Genomic DNA, 16,140 nt, shown 5'->3' on the forward strand with positions numbered 1-16,140 from the left:
AATTTGGTATATAGACAACTCAACAAAATCAGAAAAGGCCAAAATTAGATACTAATTAAGCACCACCAGCAATTTTTTTTAATAAAAGCCATCAAACTTTAAACATAAAACAAAAGAAAATAGATGTATTAACTAAGAAAAATTAGGCACAACCAAGAAATTTGTACTTAATCCCCCAATTTATTCGAAAACAACAAAACCTGTTGTACTGTTTATATTGTCAAGATGCACAAGTAAGCTTCCTTTAATCAAATTGGCTTTTTTCTTTGAACTCCAGGTAGCATTGACCCTTGTAATAGCCATGAAATCCATCTAAAAATCACTGACTTTACCATCTTAAAGTGATATCAAGAAACTCCATTGGCCTGCATCTATATATTCATTAGAAAACCAAAGACTGAAAATCGAATGCCATGTAAGAAAAAAGAAAATTAGAGAAGAAAGTCCAGCAGATGCTTCTCAATACAGAGGTAACAACACAGTTTATCTTGATAGTAAAAGGTTGAACATTGAATAAAAGCATAACTAAATTGTAAGTATCTGCAAATGAAAATTAAAGGTTGAATGCAGTTCCTCCCCTGAGAGAAACTAGGCTTTCTGCATAATTGCTATTTCTAAGGCAAACCCTAGAAATTGGAGTGTATTTATTAAATGCTGATCACTGTGATTTTGATACTGATCACTTCATATCAAACACTCTCCAAATGAAAAGCATGTCTTCAATATATTGATTCTCTAAATCAATATTACTAGATGTTGCAAAGTTAACTACGAAATTCAAGCTTTACCACGAAATCCGCAAACTAGATAAACTCAACAAAACCAAAAGCACTGACCTCTATAATAGCCATAAAATCCATCTAAAAAATGCAGACATTGCCTTCTTCATGCAATATCAAGTAACTCCATCAATGGCCTATATCTATATATTCATTAGCAAACCAAAAGTTCATGTCACCAAACAAACTACGGACGAAAGGAGAAAAAATAAACAATTTTTAATTTGACTACGAAGATTAAAGAGAAACATGGAAAAATTGGAAGCCAAGTGAATTAGGGCCCAAAGATATATAATTGCCACCGAGATATCTCCAAACCGAAAATTCTATTTGATAGTTTTATTACACCAAACAAGAGCCAATAAAAGGCTGCATTTATTGCAAGAAACTAAAAAGTTTCCGACTTGTAAAATACTAAGTTACTTACCTAATTCAAATTGACACCCTCCACATTTTATTAAGGATAGATAAGCCCTGGCTCATTTTTACATAAAAAAACTGGATTATCCGTGCTTTGAGGGCAATCGATGAAGTTAATTCCATGGTCATCCATACACAATACAACCTCATGCAATTGAGTGTTATTGTTGTACTTGTTGCATCGAAGTTCAGGATCAACATGTATCTCATTCTTTATAACCCCCATAATAAGTTGCCAACTATATGTTTTAGAATAAGTCGGAGTGATTCCAGCATTGATAAACACTTTGAAGATATCCACTCGATCCTTGCTATCTAAAGTCAATTTGAAGTAGGAAAATTGATCAAAATTATATTCGGAACAGGTCCCATGCGTTTTCCACTCGTGCCCCCAGAAAAAATCATTTGATGTAAATAGGCTTGGCCAACTTACCATCATGCCTGGCCTTAACATTGTGATCTATCAAAGAAAAATTTAAAAACATTAATTGATATTAGATTTATATTTGATGCACTATCAGTATATAAATTTTATATATTATCAATGAATAGAGTGATGCCTTATTACCAAAAAAGTGAATCAGATGATACTACATAATTAATGAGTAAGCTTTAAAAAAAATTAATTTTTGTATATTCATTTTAAGGGCTAATATTTACTAATTAATAAAATGACATAATTTTATTTATTGACAGTGTATAAAATTTATATATTTACAGTATATCAAATACAAACTCATTGATATTACTTAATAATATAACATAATGTAGGAATGATTATAACTATGATAAATATTGCTTATTAAACTTACCAACTTGGGATCATATGGAGTGTTCCCACAATTGACGGGATATGGCCTTGTCTTATTAGTGCCCCAAAGACCATGAATAGTAAAGTTTAAAGTCGGAGGGACAAACGTACAGTTTACAACATTGCAGGTTGAGCGAGGCCATTGTTCTACCAGTTTAAAGAACTGGTAAGTTGCAACAGAATAATGAATGTAAAAGAACAAAAGAAAAGTGAAAATAATCGAAGTTGTGGTCGGCATGATACGTCTAGAAACAAGCAGGAAAAAGAATCTCGGAATGGTAGAGAATGAAGTTTACACTTAGATTCAATGTATACTAACAAGAGAGGACCAAGGAATTATCAATTCAAGACAGCTGAGATAGGAATTCAATTTATACTAACATGAGAGGACGGAGGAATTGTCAATACAAGACAGCTGGGATAGTTGCAACAGAATTAGTTCGACTCAAAAGCACAAGAAATTAATAAGCCAAGAGCAATTAATTGAATGCTGGTGGGACCTTCTTGAATTAATTGGTCATTTAAAATATTGATTTTGATTCCTCAAGAAAACAATATTGATTTTGATTCCCTAAGAAAGCAATGTTAATTTTGACTTGGTTCCCAAATATAGTTGATATTGTTTTTTAATTTGCAACATTTTAATTATTTTCATCAGCTTCTTCACCCATTATTTTGTTTATTGGACCGTATGTGATATGCGTTTAAATAATTATTATTTAACTTTTACGTTTCTTTAATTCACATTTTATTAATCAATTTGGGGCAATGCTAGCGCCAGCTGAATTGCCTGCTGCTTTTAACACCCGAATTATTAAGGAGCCACGTTACCCCACATTTTTAAAGTTCAGACTGGTAACTTACAATAGCATGTTACTCTTCTCAAAGTTATTTATTTTATTTTCATTTGTTGTCTGATAGATTGACAGTTTATGTTATCTCTTTCGCTCTTGATTGCATCTTCTTTCACAACTCTCTCTTAAAATAACCACTATTCAGTTGCTAATCAAGAAAGATAAATGCTTATGTATAAAAAAATAAAAGAAAAATCTAAGCTTTAATTCCTTTACCAATAAAAACTCAAAATTATTGATTCTCTCTCAAAAATTTCTTTACAATCAGCCTTTAAACTATAAACTCATCTCCTCTCTTTCATTTTTTTTTTCGTCACTTTTTCAAAAATTGTTACTTTCTGCTTGATTCCTTGTATTTTTGCTGGGTTTTCAGAGATAAAAGTATATTTTAGGAGTTTTGCTTTTTCATTTTTTAATTTAAAAAATATTAATCGACTAGAAAAGAAGATTGATGTTGACATGGTTTATGGTTGGCGCCTTGCCAAGGTTACTACTTTTATAGCAAGCCATATGTTCTCTGAGAGAAAAAGTTACCAAAACTCCACTTCTATTTTCATGACTCTACCAGCAGCAAAAACACCGTTGCCTTCAACAACACATCGATATACTCGATAACGTTCATATTTGGCAAGTCATTAATGCTATATATTGTCCAATTTAATCCATTTTAGTATTTGTGGTTTAAATATTTGGATGCAAAAAGTATTGAAAAAGTTATTTGATTTATATAAATTAAGAGATATAATCAAGTTGAGTTGAAATATTGTTAATCTTAAGCTTAAATTAAACTTTAAAACTTGTGATTTGAAAATAATTTTGACTTTCTCAATTATCAATAGTATTATTATCATATGAGTTTAATCAAATGAGTTCAATTTCTAACTTAAATCACTTTTTGAGTTATAAGTTTCAAAATTGAACTAAAAAAATTAAACATTAATACACGTCGCGTGTACCAAGAAGCATTCCAACCATTATGCATTATTGATTTTTAATGCAAATTAGCATATTTTTTAGTGGGATTTGCAAGTTGTAAGAGAGAAAGAAAATGACAATCAAGTTGAAAGTTCATTATCAGCACAAAGTTATCTATACTGCACATGGACTGCCTGCCTAATTGATTATACTTACCATATATTGATCAATCAGATATGATCAGGAAACTTTATTCTTTCACAAACTGAACAATAGTAAGAGTCCAAAGAAACTTTCTTTCTTCACTTCATTGAATCATTAATCAAGATTGTTGCTTAATTGATTATACTTACCATATCCTGGTCAATCAGATATTCTTATCCTTCACATCTGAACAACCTGTTAAAAGAGTCCAAATAAACTTTCTTTCTTCACTTCATTGAGTGAAGATTCTTGTAAGTTTGGTTCATGGGGACCTTCCTGTCGGTGGGTTCAAATAAGTTGCATGACACTATTGTAATTATCATATACACTAGAAGAATGACTCGGCTGCGCTCGGGTTACAATTTTTTTAATTTTTATAAAATATAAAATATATAATTTTTTATTTAATAATAAAAAATTAAAATTTTTTAGTATTTTTTAAAATTATGATCTTAAAACAAAAATAAACATAAGATATTTGAATTGTGTCATTCAATCGTAATTGAACAGTTATAGGTTTCTATTTTTAATAAAAGAAACTGCTTTAAAAAATTATATGAGGTGTATTTTTATAATTATGGTAAAAAAGGTATTTTATTAATTTTAATCAATTTTGGTAAGGAAAAAAAGAGACATAACATACTATCAAGTGGCTCATAGGGAAAAATTAAATCTAAAATTTTTTTATAAAATATTTTTTTAAAATTTAAATTCAAGAAAAGTAGAAAAAAGTAAAAAAAGAAAAAAATTTATATAACTTGCTCTCAAATAAAAAAAAAAGAACTTTAAAAAAATTTATAATAAGAATTTTATAATTTTGATATGTATTTATTAAATAAGTTTAAAGAAAAGTAAAGAAAAAAAAGTAAAATTTAGAAAATGACATGCGATAGCAAAAGAAAACATAAGAAATATTTCATCACAATTGGTTAGAATGTGTTTGAACAAAATTAAATGTCTACAATGATTTATGATTTTTTTTATAATTTTTATAGGTTACATATAGAAACGAAAATATTTCATGCAAAAAAAATAGGAAAAATATTAATTAAAAAAACAAAAAACCAAATAGATGGTTTGTTTGCTCAAGAAATGTGTAAGACATTCAATTTTGTCCAAATTGTCTAAAATGGACCTCAATTTCAATTGAGTGGATACTGACCCCAAATTTTATTTCAATTGGGCTTAAGACTAGAATTTTATCTTTGGCCCAAAGTTGTGGCCCAAAATCCAATTAAGGGCCTAAGTTTTTGTTTTTAAAAAAAGAGCAAATAAAATAAAAATAATAAAAAGTAATTAAAAAAAAAAAGGCCTATGACTATGGGTGTCGTCTATGGCACTAGCAACCCACGAGCCACCCTACCTTTTGCCTATATCCCCTTCCTCTTTCAGCCATGGTAGATAAGGCCAAGTCTTCAAAAAATCTAGTTTAAGCTAAAATGGAAAAAAAAAAAGGTCACATCAACAGTTGTCCTGGTAGTATATAGGCTGTCGGTGACCTTTTGAAAACCCCTCAGAATCTCAAAAATTATGAGATTTCATATCCCCTCATAGTTTTATAAATTTAGAGATCAAGCACAAAACAAAAAGGAAGAAAAAAAAGAGGGAAAAACTTTGCCAAAAAGGAAAATCCAAAAAAGAAATCTATTGTCAAACAAAATAAAAAACTTTTCCTAATATGTAAAAATCAAAAACAAAATCCACATCCCTTGGAATAGGTAATCAACACCAGAAAAAAAAAACAAACCATAAAAAAAAACCAAAAAGAAAAAAGAAAAAGAGTTTTCAACTGAGACTTTGAGAATAAATCTAGGTATTTTGAGAGAGTTTTTTGAAAAATAGGGCTCAAAACGAGAATCAAGAGGCTGAGAGGAGTTTTTTGGTGACTTTTGGAAGTTTTCTGGTAATTGGCGACAATGACGACGAAAGAAAGTGCACGACGACAACCCACCATTTTTGTGAAGAGAGTGGAAGAAATTTTTTGGTTTTGAGGTTTTTTTTCTGTAAAAAGGGGAAGAAATTAGTTGAAAAAAATTTTGATTTTCATAGGAGAGGGAGGGGAAGAGTTAAAATGATGTTGTTTTTGTTAGGGAAGGATCCACGTGAACTTGTTACCCAACTGTAGACATCCTATTTAGTTCGAGGCTCAAACTAATTGGACCTAAATCCGATCCAAGCCTAATAGTTTAATTTCCTACATTTCTTTTTTATGCCTTGTTAGTCTTATTTATATATTTCTCTTTTTTTATATTTTAGTATTTTATATATCTGGTTCTAAATTTTTATCATAAATCATAAAATCATGTGGAGTAATATGAGCACTAATCAAGGATGACCTCAGTAATTACCTGATAACTTTAAATATTAAAGGAGGATTGAAAAGAAACAAAATCAAGGAATCAAAGTTAGATTTAATTTGGAGAAATTTTAAGGGATTCTAAGCATCAAGGAAAATCAAGACAATTCTAGAAATTAATTAAATCGGTTTTAAAGAGAATCAAGAAAAAAAAATCAATTCAGAGCATAATCAAATTTGCAATATTTTCCATTCAATTCAAATCCCTAAAATTCTTAGCAAAAAGCCCTATATAAACACTAATTAACCACACACAAAAGGGGGGAAAATATTAGGGATCTTAGTTTTCTGTTTTTAATAGGAATCATTCAAGCAAATTCTAAGATTTTTTTTAGGTTCTGTGAATTTATTTCATTTCGAATTTGATTTGATTTTTGAGTTTCCTAAATTTGGGTTTTAATTTTTAAATTTGATACCATATTCTGTTGAGTTTATGAGTTTTTGCTGGGGTTTTTTTGTTCGCTTTTGATTTTGGAGATTTCTACTAGGTTTTCAATAATCTAAAATCTTTTCTAGGTTTAGGATGAATTTTTCGATTGAAGTTTGAAGTTTTTGCTTGAACCCGACAACCCGAGTAAAGATCTATGCTTCAAGCTTAACTTGATCACGGGTTTTTCCATTTTTTTTTTCATCTATTTTCTATTTTCTATTTTGATTTGATTTGATTTTTTGATTTGATTTTAATTTTTTTTAGATTTTTTATTTTTACTTATTATTATTATTTTCATCTTTATTTTTTTTTACTCATTACTTTAAATTGAAATTTTTATTTTTTATTTTTCAAAAATACCTTTATGAATTTTATTTTATTTATTTAAAAATAATAACCAAAAAATATTTCTAAAATAAATTCATGAATCTTACCAAACTATTGGAGAATTTTTTCTTGAATTTAAATTTTTATGAATTCTACCAAACTATTGGAGAATCTCATAAATCAATTTTATAAAAAAATATTACTAATAAAATATTTTGTTTTCATCCTACCAAACTATTGAAGGATTTGCATCTTAAATTAAGTCTTACTAAATTATTGAAAGATTTATTACGTTTTTAAAAATAAATTTACCAGGAAATCTCATGAAACTATTAGGAGATCTACATCAAAGTAAATCTTACCAAACTATTGAAAGATTTTATTAATTATTTTCTTGAATAAAAATATATTAATGAACCCAACAATAGAACCTCTTCAGAATGTGACACTAGTTTCTATGAATACTCTTAACGTGAGAAAATTATCTTAAACTGCTATCACACTATTAGAGCAAATTTAGGATTAGTTTCTAATAATTAAATGATTTGGTAAAATTATAAGAATATTTTAAGGTTCGAATAATTTAAAATTAAACTAATACCATCATTTGGATGGGTGCTATAATGGTGCTATAACCTTCTTCATGTGTAACCATATCTTGAACCTAGCATCTAATTTTTTGGACTAGAATTTATTATTTAAAAATATCTAAGTGAATTTTCGGACTCCTCTTTAAATATGACATATTCTATCAGGTGGTCAATCACATTTAAATAAAAAATATTGGTAACGACTTTTTTAATTCATATCTAATGGTAGGTTCACGAATCTATATATTATGACATCAGCTCGAGATTTGACTGACTCGACTAAAAAATGTGACAACTAACCAGATTTTGACCAGTTCAACTGAATCAATATTGAACCGGATTTGAACCAGCTTGAACTTCAAAAAATCATATCTAAACTAGCTTGAACCATAAAAAATAGCTCTAGACCACTTGAATCACAGGCAACGACTATAGGCCGTTGAACTTGAACTGCTTTAGACTGTTGACCAATCTAGTTTAGGTATTTTTTGTATTTTATATTTATTTTTTTATTCTTTTATTAATATTTTTTTTAGTATTTTGTTTATGTTCAAAAATATTCTTTATATTAAAATAAAGTTTAATTTTTTTTATAATTTTAAATTTCGTTAAAAAATAAAACTAAAAGTTTTTTTTATAATAAAAATGAAAAATGAAAGAGTAATAAATAAAATACTATGAAATTCCTTTTTTCTCTATAAAATAAAAAAGTTTAACTAAAATTAATAATAAAAATTGAGGAAAAAGAATCCGACAATATGATTCTACGAAAATTCATGATCCTAGGCTTCAAAAATATTAAACTTATATTAAAAATAATTTTTAATATAATAATAATTTAAACTGGACCTGAGCTCAAATTGTATTCCAATGAAAATTAATTTTATACACAATGCAATTGTAAGGAATACTCATTCGAAAAATTACTTTGATTCTCTAGAGCAATATTACCTTACAAAGTGATAAGCCAATTTATTGATTCACGTATACTAAATAAATATTAAACATATACAAATATATTGATTCTCTCAATCAAAATTACTTACGAGTGTAAAACTAATTATAAAGTTCAAGTTTTACCATGAAATTTTTTATATAGACAACTCAACAAAACCAGAAAAGGCCAAAGTTAGATTAATTAAGCTCCTCCACGAATTTTTTTAATCAAAACCATCAACTTTAAACATAAAACGAAAGAAAATGGATGCGTTAACTAGGACAAATTAAGCACAACCAAGAAATTTGAACTTAATCCCCCAAGTTTATTCGGAAACAACAAAACCTGTTGCACTGTTTATATTGTCAAAGATGCACAAGTGAGGTTCCGTTAATCAAATTGGCACTTTTCTATCGACTCCAGGTAGCATTCACCCTTGTAATAGCCATGAAATCGATCTAAAAACCACTGACGTTACCATCTTTAGGCAATAGCAAGAAACTCCAATGGCCTACGTCTATATATTCATTAGAAAACCAAAGACTGAAAATTGAATGCCATGTAAGATAAAAGAAAATGAGAGAAGAAAATCTAACAGATGTTTCTCAATGCAAAGGTACCAATACAGTTTATCTTGATAGTAAAAGGTTGAACATTGAGTAAAAGCATAACTAAATTGTAAGTATCAGCAAATGAAAATTAATGGTTGAATGCAGTTCCTCCCCTGAAAGAAACTAGGCTCTCTGCATACATTGCTAGCTCTAATGCAGTTCCTTCAAATTGGAGTGTCTTTATCTCTTTGTTTTCTCGATGATGCCACGCCAGAAATTTGCTTTCTTCGTTAACAAGGAAGATTTCACCATCGCTGCCCACTCCTAATGGTATAGTGGCAGGAGGAAAAGATTCAATGGTGAATAATTTTGTCCAAGAGTTCTTTAGACCAAGTTCACCCAACACCCATACATCATAGCAGCCATATCTCACATAATAATCATGACAAAGTAACACACCAAGTGATCCGTTGATTTCCATTAAATAGGTAAGATAGCGTGTTGTTCTACAGTTCTTACCCAATCTCCCATCAGGGAATGGTGTTGTAACGAAAACTTCATTACTCATGTCAAATGAGAGGAGCAATTCTTCACTATCAACAACTGCCAAACAGTGATAAAATCCGTTGGAGTAGACTTGATCGATCCCATAACAACTGAAGAATTCAGCAGTTAAGTTGTCATTGAACTTTCTCCAAGAATCAGTAGTTAAGTTGTACAAAGCAACTCGGTTACCTCGGGGGACTCTGTCGAAATCACCCTCCCAAAATGTGTCAATCCTAATTACTTTATACTCATCTCTCTTGGAATCATAACCCAGACCAGCTACATCAATGGTATTTTCAGAGCTTGGTGGACCCTCAAAAGGACACATAGGGAGAATTTTAAATTCCTTAGTCGCAATGTTCCACAAAAGAATACCACTAAAACAGTCACAAAGACAAATTATGCCATTGCAATGACCTAGGATATTTATATGCATCGGATCATCAGTAAAGGATGGTATATCAAGATTGGCAACAACATCAAGAGTTTGATTGGAAATAAAAGAGACCATAGCCTTTCTCTGTGAAAAATTCACTTGTTTCATGAGGAGACAGGTCTTGTTTTTACTAAAAGAATAGTGGGCCGTAATAAATTGAGGGCTTTGAATCAAGCAACACCAAGACTTACCAACACACCTGAATCGCTTTAGAGATTTGACAGGCAATCTTGCCAGAATATCCACCACAATATCTTCAGGCAACGAATGGGTGATCGCGGCTGCAGCCATTGATGATCTTCCTTGACGGTGTCCCCCTGTGCGTGTGTAAACAAGAGATTTGAGTATATGCAATACTTTCGAAGGGATGGGAAAACTTATGTGATTTGATTTTATGCAGCGTAAATGGTAACCGACATTTGACAGGCAACACCCCTTGCAAGTCGTCTGGCATTCTGTTGGGTTATTTATTGTACCAACTATTAAATTTAAGAAAAGTGACGTCATTGCTTAACTGTTAAGTAAGCGGTTGTTTAAACATCCGGATTAATTAAAATGGATTTCGAGTTTTGTTCGGATGTTCCTAATTTTGATGGTTTGAGCTTTTTAATCAGAGTTGTTGGATATTGGACTTGTGCAAACTTCGTAGTCTTGAGTCCAAATTTTCCAATCTAAAATCACATTGGCCGAATTTAATTTCAATCCACTTCTATTTAAATGGGTCTTTTGTGCTTAAAAATTAAAAAGCCTATGCCATTCGGAGCTTAAAAGCCCAAATTTCCAAATTCATGCTATTAAATTAGTGTTTTAATTAAATGAAAGGTAAGGGGCAAATTCCGGTGTACAAAGCTAATGCTCTCCGTTTTATGAGAGTTGATGTGAAATCTATAGTATTTTAATTAAATAAATAATTTAATTAACTAATTAATGAAAATTAAATAAAAAAAAGGAATAAAAATTCTAATAAAATAAAAATAAGAAAAAATTGAAAAATAAAATAAAATTAAACGCGGATGCCATGCACGAAACCGCCAGCAACAGTGTCTGCCAACCCTGCAATTCAGCCACCCTATCCATCGAACCGCCAAGCCACCCTCTAGCCATCATTGAAGTCGAAATTAAGCTGCCAACAACCCTCCTTCTTACTCGGCATATTTCTACCTACTTTTTGGTTTTTCTCATGAACCTAAAATCTGAAACTACTTATAAAAGTGAACAAAGAAATCAACAGAAGCCATGCTACGCAATGACAATTAATAAAAGTCAAGTACAATCATCGAAATATGTTGACCTATATATGTCGAAAGTTTTCAATCATGGCTCATTGTATGTGGCCTTTCTTGTGAGATTTCACCATAAGAGTTAATAATTGTGATTTTAAAAAACGTTAATAGGTTTAAATATCATATATAAAACATTGTGTTTGAAAACGTTTTTAATGGTATATTTTCATAAATAATTTAGTTTGACATTTTTCATGTTACAATTTCATGTATTAAAAAACAAATTATTATAAACTTTAATAAATAAATTATTATGTTTTTGTTGGTACAACTCTTAAAACCATATTTTCAATTCCATTTGCACATTTGTTATGATTTTATGTTATAAAATTAATCGTGCAAAGCACCGACATAAAAACTTAGTTACATAATAAAATTAATTTTTTTAAATTAAATTATTATACATGTATTAAATTATACAAAATTAAATTAACTAATTAAAAGTTAACATTCCTCTTAAAATTTTATTTAAATTACTAAAAATTTCTCAAATATCTATTTCCCATCCATATTTACTTTTCCCTCAAATCATTCACCAAAATCGAAAAAAAAAATCAATTTTAACCTTTAAAACCATGTGAAATGTATCAGTCTTACCAAATTCTTCCAAACCTATTTTCTTCTTTTCTCGCTAGTAGTAGAGCATGCCAGCATAGTTTTCAGCTTGCCAAATGCCAATCCCATTTTTCTCTGTTTCTTGTTCCTCTTCTGTCTCTACTTTTCTTCCCCATTTTGAGTCACCAAACACAACCAACCACCCTCTTGTCTTGCTCAAATCCTCACTGTCTCTCATTGGAAAGATTTTAAACCGACATGTCTCATTTATCTATCCCTCTCAAAATCAAAATTGGATAAGACAACACAGAGCATAGCCGAAAATCGACGGGTACGGAGGTTATATGAGAACTTTTTTTTTAAACCATCCGCGACTCAAATTTTTAAAAATGGGTATTTGTGTTTTTGCCATGAATTAATTTCTTTTTTCTTAAAGTTTGATTAAGGCTTAAATTTATTGGATTTTAATTTAATTGTTTGAAGTTAGGGTGGGTTTTCTTCTTTGGTTTGATTTTGTTTATTGTATGAGTTGATTTAAAAAATATGAAAAATTACTTTAGCATCTCGATATAATTATTATTGATCGTTATGCCATTATTTGATGTTACAAAACTCCATTGTGAGTGTAATTACCGTTCACAACCCCATCGTAGGTGAATAATGGTGGCAGAAAGTGTCGCTACTGCTAAATAGAAGCCGCAATTCTTTTAATAAAAACGAATACATGCCTCCTCATCAAATATGAAAATTACATACATGGAAAGACTATGGTCCCTTTTATCAAAGTTCATTTAAGTGACTAAAATAGGGGGGAAAATAGATATATTCTAGTAGGGTGGGGCCTTTAGTCTAATTTAGTCTAATTAAACTCAAGCTAACGCTGCTGGTGGAGGCCAACTGTTGGATACTATTGTAAAATAACCTTTTCAGGAGGCATTTATTATGTAATCTTTAATAATGCATATAAGTGTAACCAAAATAATAATAATAATAATGCATATAAGAATTATATAGAATTTTTTATCTAGATATATATTTGGAATTAAAATATGTAATTATAAATCTTGGACTGTCTAATTCTTTGTCAATAGCTTGCTACTAGATATCATGTAAGTACTCCTACTGAGAGCTCTAAAATTTAAACATCATTTATAATTTATATATGTTAATACTAATGACTAGCAAAATTATTTGGCAAATTTTGATGGTGCTTTACTTGATTAATGAGCTACTCTTTTGAAATGACGTGGAGCAAAAAACTACCCCTTAATTAACATCACAATATGTGCATTAACAAAGAATATTTTTTATTAAAAAAAAATCAAAATTAATCTATTCACTCTATCGATCATCAAATTAAAAAAACCTGATTTAAAAGGATAAAATTATTGTTTTTTATAGTAATTTACTCATAGTGCAAGCCTACGATTTCGCTTGTTTGAAAATGATTTTAGATATCTCAATTATCAATAGCATTATTACCATACATAAGGTAATTATTACCACAGGATTTATATTCACCGGGTTGCTTGCTTCGATAGCGATGCAAATAAATCCAACCTTTAGCACCAAATAAATAAATAAATCCAACCTTTTTAGTTTCATGATCCTAGGCTTCAAAAAGATTAAACTTAAATTAAAAATAATTTTTAATAAATTATTATAATTCAAACTGAAGCTGAGCTCAAATTGTATTCCAATGAAAATTAATTTTATACACAATGCAATTGTAAAGAATTCTTGCTCGAAAAATTATTCTGATTCTCTAGAGCAATATTACCTTAAATAGTGATAAGCCAATTTATTGATTCACGTATACTAAATAAATATTAAACATATACAAATATATTGATTCTCTTAATCAAAATTACTTACAAGTGTAAAACTAATTATAAAGTTCAAGTTTTACCACGAAATTTATATATAGACAACTCAACAAAACCAGAAAAGGCCAAAGTTAGATTAATTAAGCTCCTCCACGAATTTTTTAATCAAAACCATCAACTTTAAACATAAAACGAAAGAAAATAGATGCGTTAACTAGGACAAATTAAACACAACCAAGAAATTTGTACTTAATTCCCCAAGTTTATTCGAAAACAGCAAAACCTGTTGTACTGTTTATATTGTAAAAGATGCACAAGTGAGGTTCCATTAATCAAATTGGCACTTTTCTATCGACTCCGGGTAGCATTTACCCTTGTAATAGCCATGAAATCGATCTAAAAACCACTGACGATACCATCTTAAAGCAATAGCAAGAAACTCCAATGGCCTACGTCTATATTCATTAGAAAACCAAAGACTGAAAATTGAATGCCATGTAAGATAAAAGAAAATGAGAGAAGAAAATCTAACAGATGTTTCTCAATGCAAAGGTACCAATACAGTTTATCTTGATAGTAAAAGGTTGAACATTGAGTAAAAGCATAACTAAATTGTAAGTATCAGCAAATGAAAATTAATGGTTGAATGCAGTTCCTCCCCTGAAAGAAACTAGGCTCTCTGCATACAATGCTAGCTCTAATGCAGTTCCTTCAAATTGGAGTGTCTTTATCTCTTTGTTATCTCGATTATGCCACGCCAGAAAGTTGCTTTCTTCCTTAACAAAGAAGATTTCACCATCGCTGCCGACTCCTAATGGTGTAGTGGCAGGAGGAAGAGATTCAATGGTGAATAATTTTGTCCAAGAGTTCTTTAGACCAAGTTCACCCAACACCCATACATCATAGCAGCCATCTGTCACATAATAATCATGACAAAGTAACCCACCAAGTGATCCGTTGATTTCCATTAAATAGGTAAGATAGCGTGTTGTTCTACAGTTCTTATCCAATCTCCCATCAGGGAATGGTGTTGTGACGAAAACTTCATTACTCATGTCAAATGAGAGGAGCAATTCTTCACTATCAACAACTGCCATACAGTGATAAAATCCGTTGGAGTAGACTTGATCGTTCCCATAACTATGGAAGAATTCAGCAGTTAAGTTGTCATTGAACTTTCTCCAAGAATCAGTAGTTAAGTTGTACAAAGCAACTCGGTTACCTCGGGGGACTTTGTCGAAATCACCCTCCCAAAATGTGTCAATCCTAATTACTTTATACTCATCTCTCTCGGAATCATAACCCAGACCAGCTACATCAATGGTATTTTCAGAGCTTGGCGGACACTCCAAAGGATACACTACATCAATGGTATTTTCATAGCTTGGCGGACACTCAAAAGGACACATAGGGAGAATTTTAAATTCCTTAGTCGCAATGTTCCACAAAAGAATACCACTAACACAGTCACAAAGACAAATTATGCCATTGCAATGACCTAGGATATTTATACTCATTGGATCATCAGTAAAGGATGGTATATCAAGATTGGCAACAACATCAAGAGTTTGATTGGAAATAAAAGAGACCATAGTCTTTCTCTGTATAAAATTCACTTGTTTGATGAGGAGACAGGTCTTGTTTTTACTAAAAGAATAGTGGGCAGTAATAAATTGAGGGCTTTGAATCAAGCAACACCAAGACTTACCAACACACCTGAATCGCTTTAGAGATTTGACAGGCAATCTTGCCAGAATATCCACCACAATATCTTCAGGCAACGAATGAGTGATCGCGGTTGCAGCCATTGATGATCTTCCTTGACGGTGTCCCCCTGTGCGTGTGTAAACGAGAGATTTGAGTATGTGCAATACTTTCAAAGGGATGGGAAAACTCATGTGATTTCATTTTATGCAGCGTAAATGGTAACTGACATTTGACAGGTAACGCCCCTTGCAAGTCGTCTGGCATTCTATTGGGTTATTTATTGTACCAACTATTAAATTTAAGAAAAAGTGACGTCATTGCTTAACTGTTAAGTAAGCGGTTGTTTAAACATCCGGATTAATTAAAATGGATTTCGAGTTTTATTCGGATGTTCCCAATTTTGATTATTTGAGCTTTCCAATCAGAGTTGTTTGATATTGGACTTGTGCAAACTTGATAATCTTGAGTCCAAATTTTCCAATCTAAAATCACATGGGCCAAAATTTAATTTCAATCCACTTCTAGTTAAATGGATCTTTTGTGCTTTAAAAGTTAAAAAGCTTAAGTCATTTGTGGCTTAAAGCCCAAATTTCCAGACTCATGCAATCAAATT

At 30.5% G+C, this 16,140-nt stretch overlaps 3 protein-coding genes across 6 annotated transcripts; all 3 read right to left on the reverse strand.

The window, feature by feature from the left end:
- Window positions 1-74: 74 nt before the first annotated feature.
- Window positions 75-2,538, reverse strand: LOC149516563 (ribonuclease 1-like). 4 transcript variants are annotated; one of them, XM_089767309.1, is made up of 3 exons: window positions 2,012-2,497; window positions 1,207-1,659; window positions 75-371 (listed from the first exon to the last, which is right to left on the reverse strand). In XM_089767309.1, exons 1-2 carry the CDS (start codon window positions 2,246-2,248, stop codon window positions 1,237-1,239), a joined length of 660 nt encoding a protein of 219 aa, XP_089623435.1. In that variant the 5' UTR covers window positions 2,249-2,497; the 3' UTR covers window positions 75-371; window positions 1,207-1,236. The 4 variants fall into 4 exon arrangements, with proteins under 4 accessions (XP_089623435.1, XP_089623434.1, XP_089623433.1 ...); XM_089767308.1 differs by having other exon boundaries at window positions 75-365; window positions 2,012-2,496; XM_089767310.1 differs by lacking the exon at window positions 75-371 and having other exon boundaries at window positions 1,268-1,514; window positions 1,633-1,659; window positions 2,012-2,538.
- A 6,708-nt stretch (window positions 2,539-9,246) lies between these two features.
- On the reverse strand, window positions 9,247-10,581 carry LOC111292482 (F-box protein CPR1-like). Its single transcript, XM_089767311.1, has one exon. The coding sequence runs from the start codon at window positions 10,445-10,447 to the stop codon at window positions 9,323-9,325; it is 1,125 nt and encodes a 374-aa protein (XP_089623437.1). The 5' UTR covers window positions 10,448-10,581; the 3' UTR covers window positions 9,247-9,322.
- Window positions 10,582-14,455: 3,874 nt separating this feature from the next.
- Window positions 14,456-15,755, reverse strand: LOC111292452 (F-box/kelch-repeat protein At3g06240-like). Its single transcript, XM_089766277.1, has one exon. The coding sequence runs from the start codon at window positions 15,716-15,718 to the stop codon at window positions 14,456-14,458; it is 1,263 nt and encodes a 420-aa protein (XP_089622403.1). The 5' UTR covers window positions 15,719-15,755.
- Between the last annotated feature and the right edge of the window lie 385 nt (window positions 15,756-16,140).

Source organism: Durio zibethinus, chromosome 10 (assembly GCF_047325235.1).
Source record: "Durio zibethinus cultivar Kanyao isolate XHJ-2024 chromosome 10, ASM4732523v1, whole genome shotgun sequence".
Classification (NCBI taxonomy): Eukaryota; Viridiplantae; Streptophyta; class Magnoliopsida; order Malvales; family Malvaceae; genus Durio; species Durio zibethinus.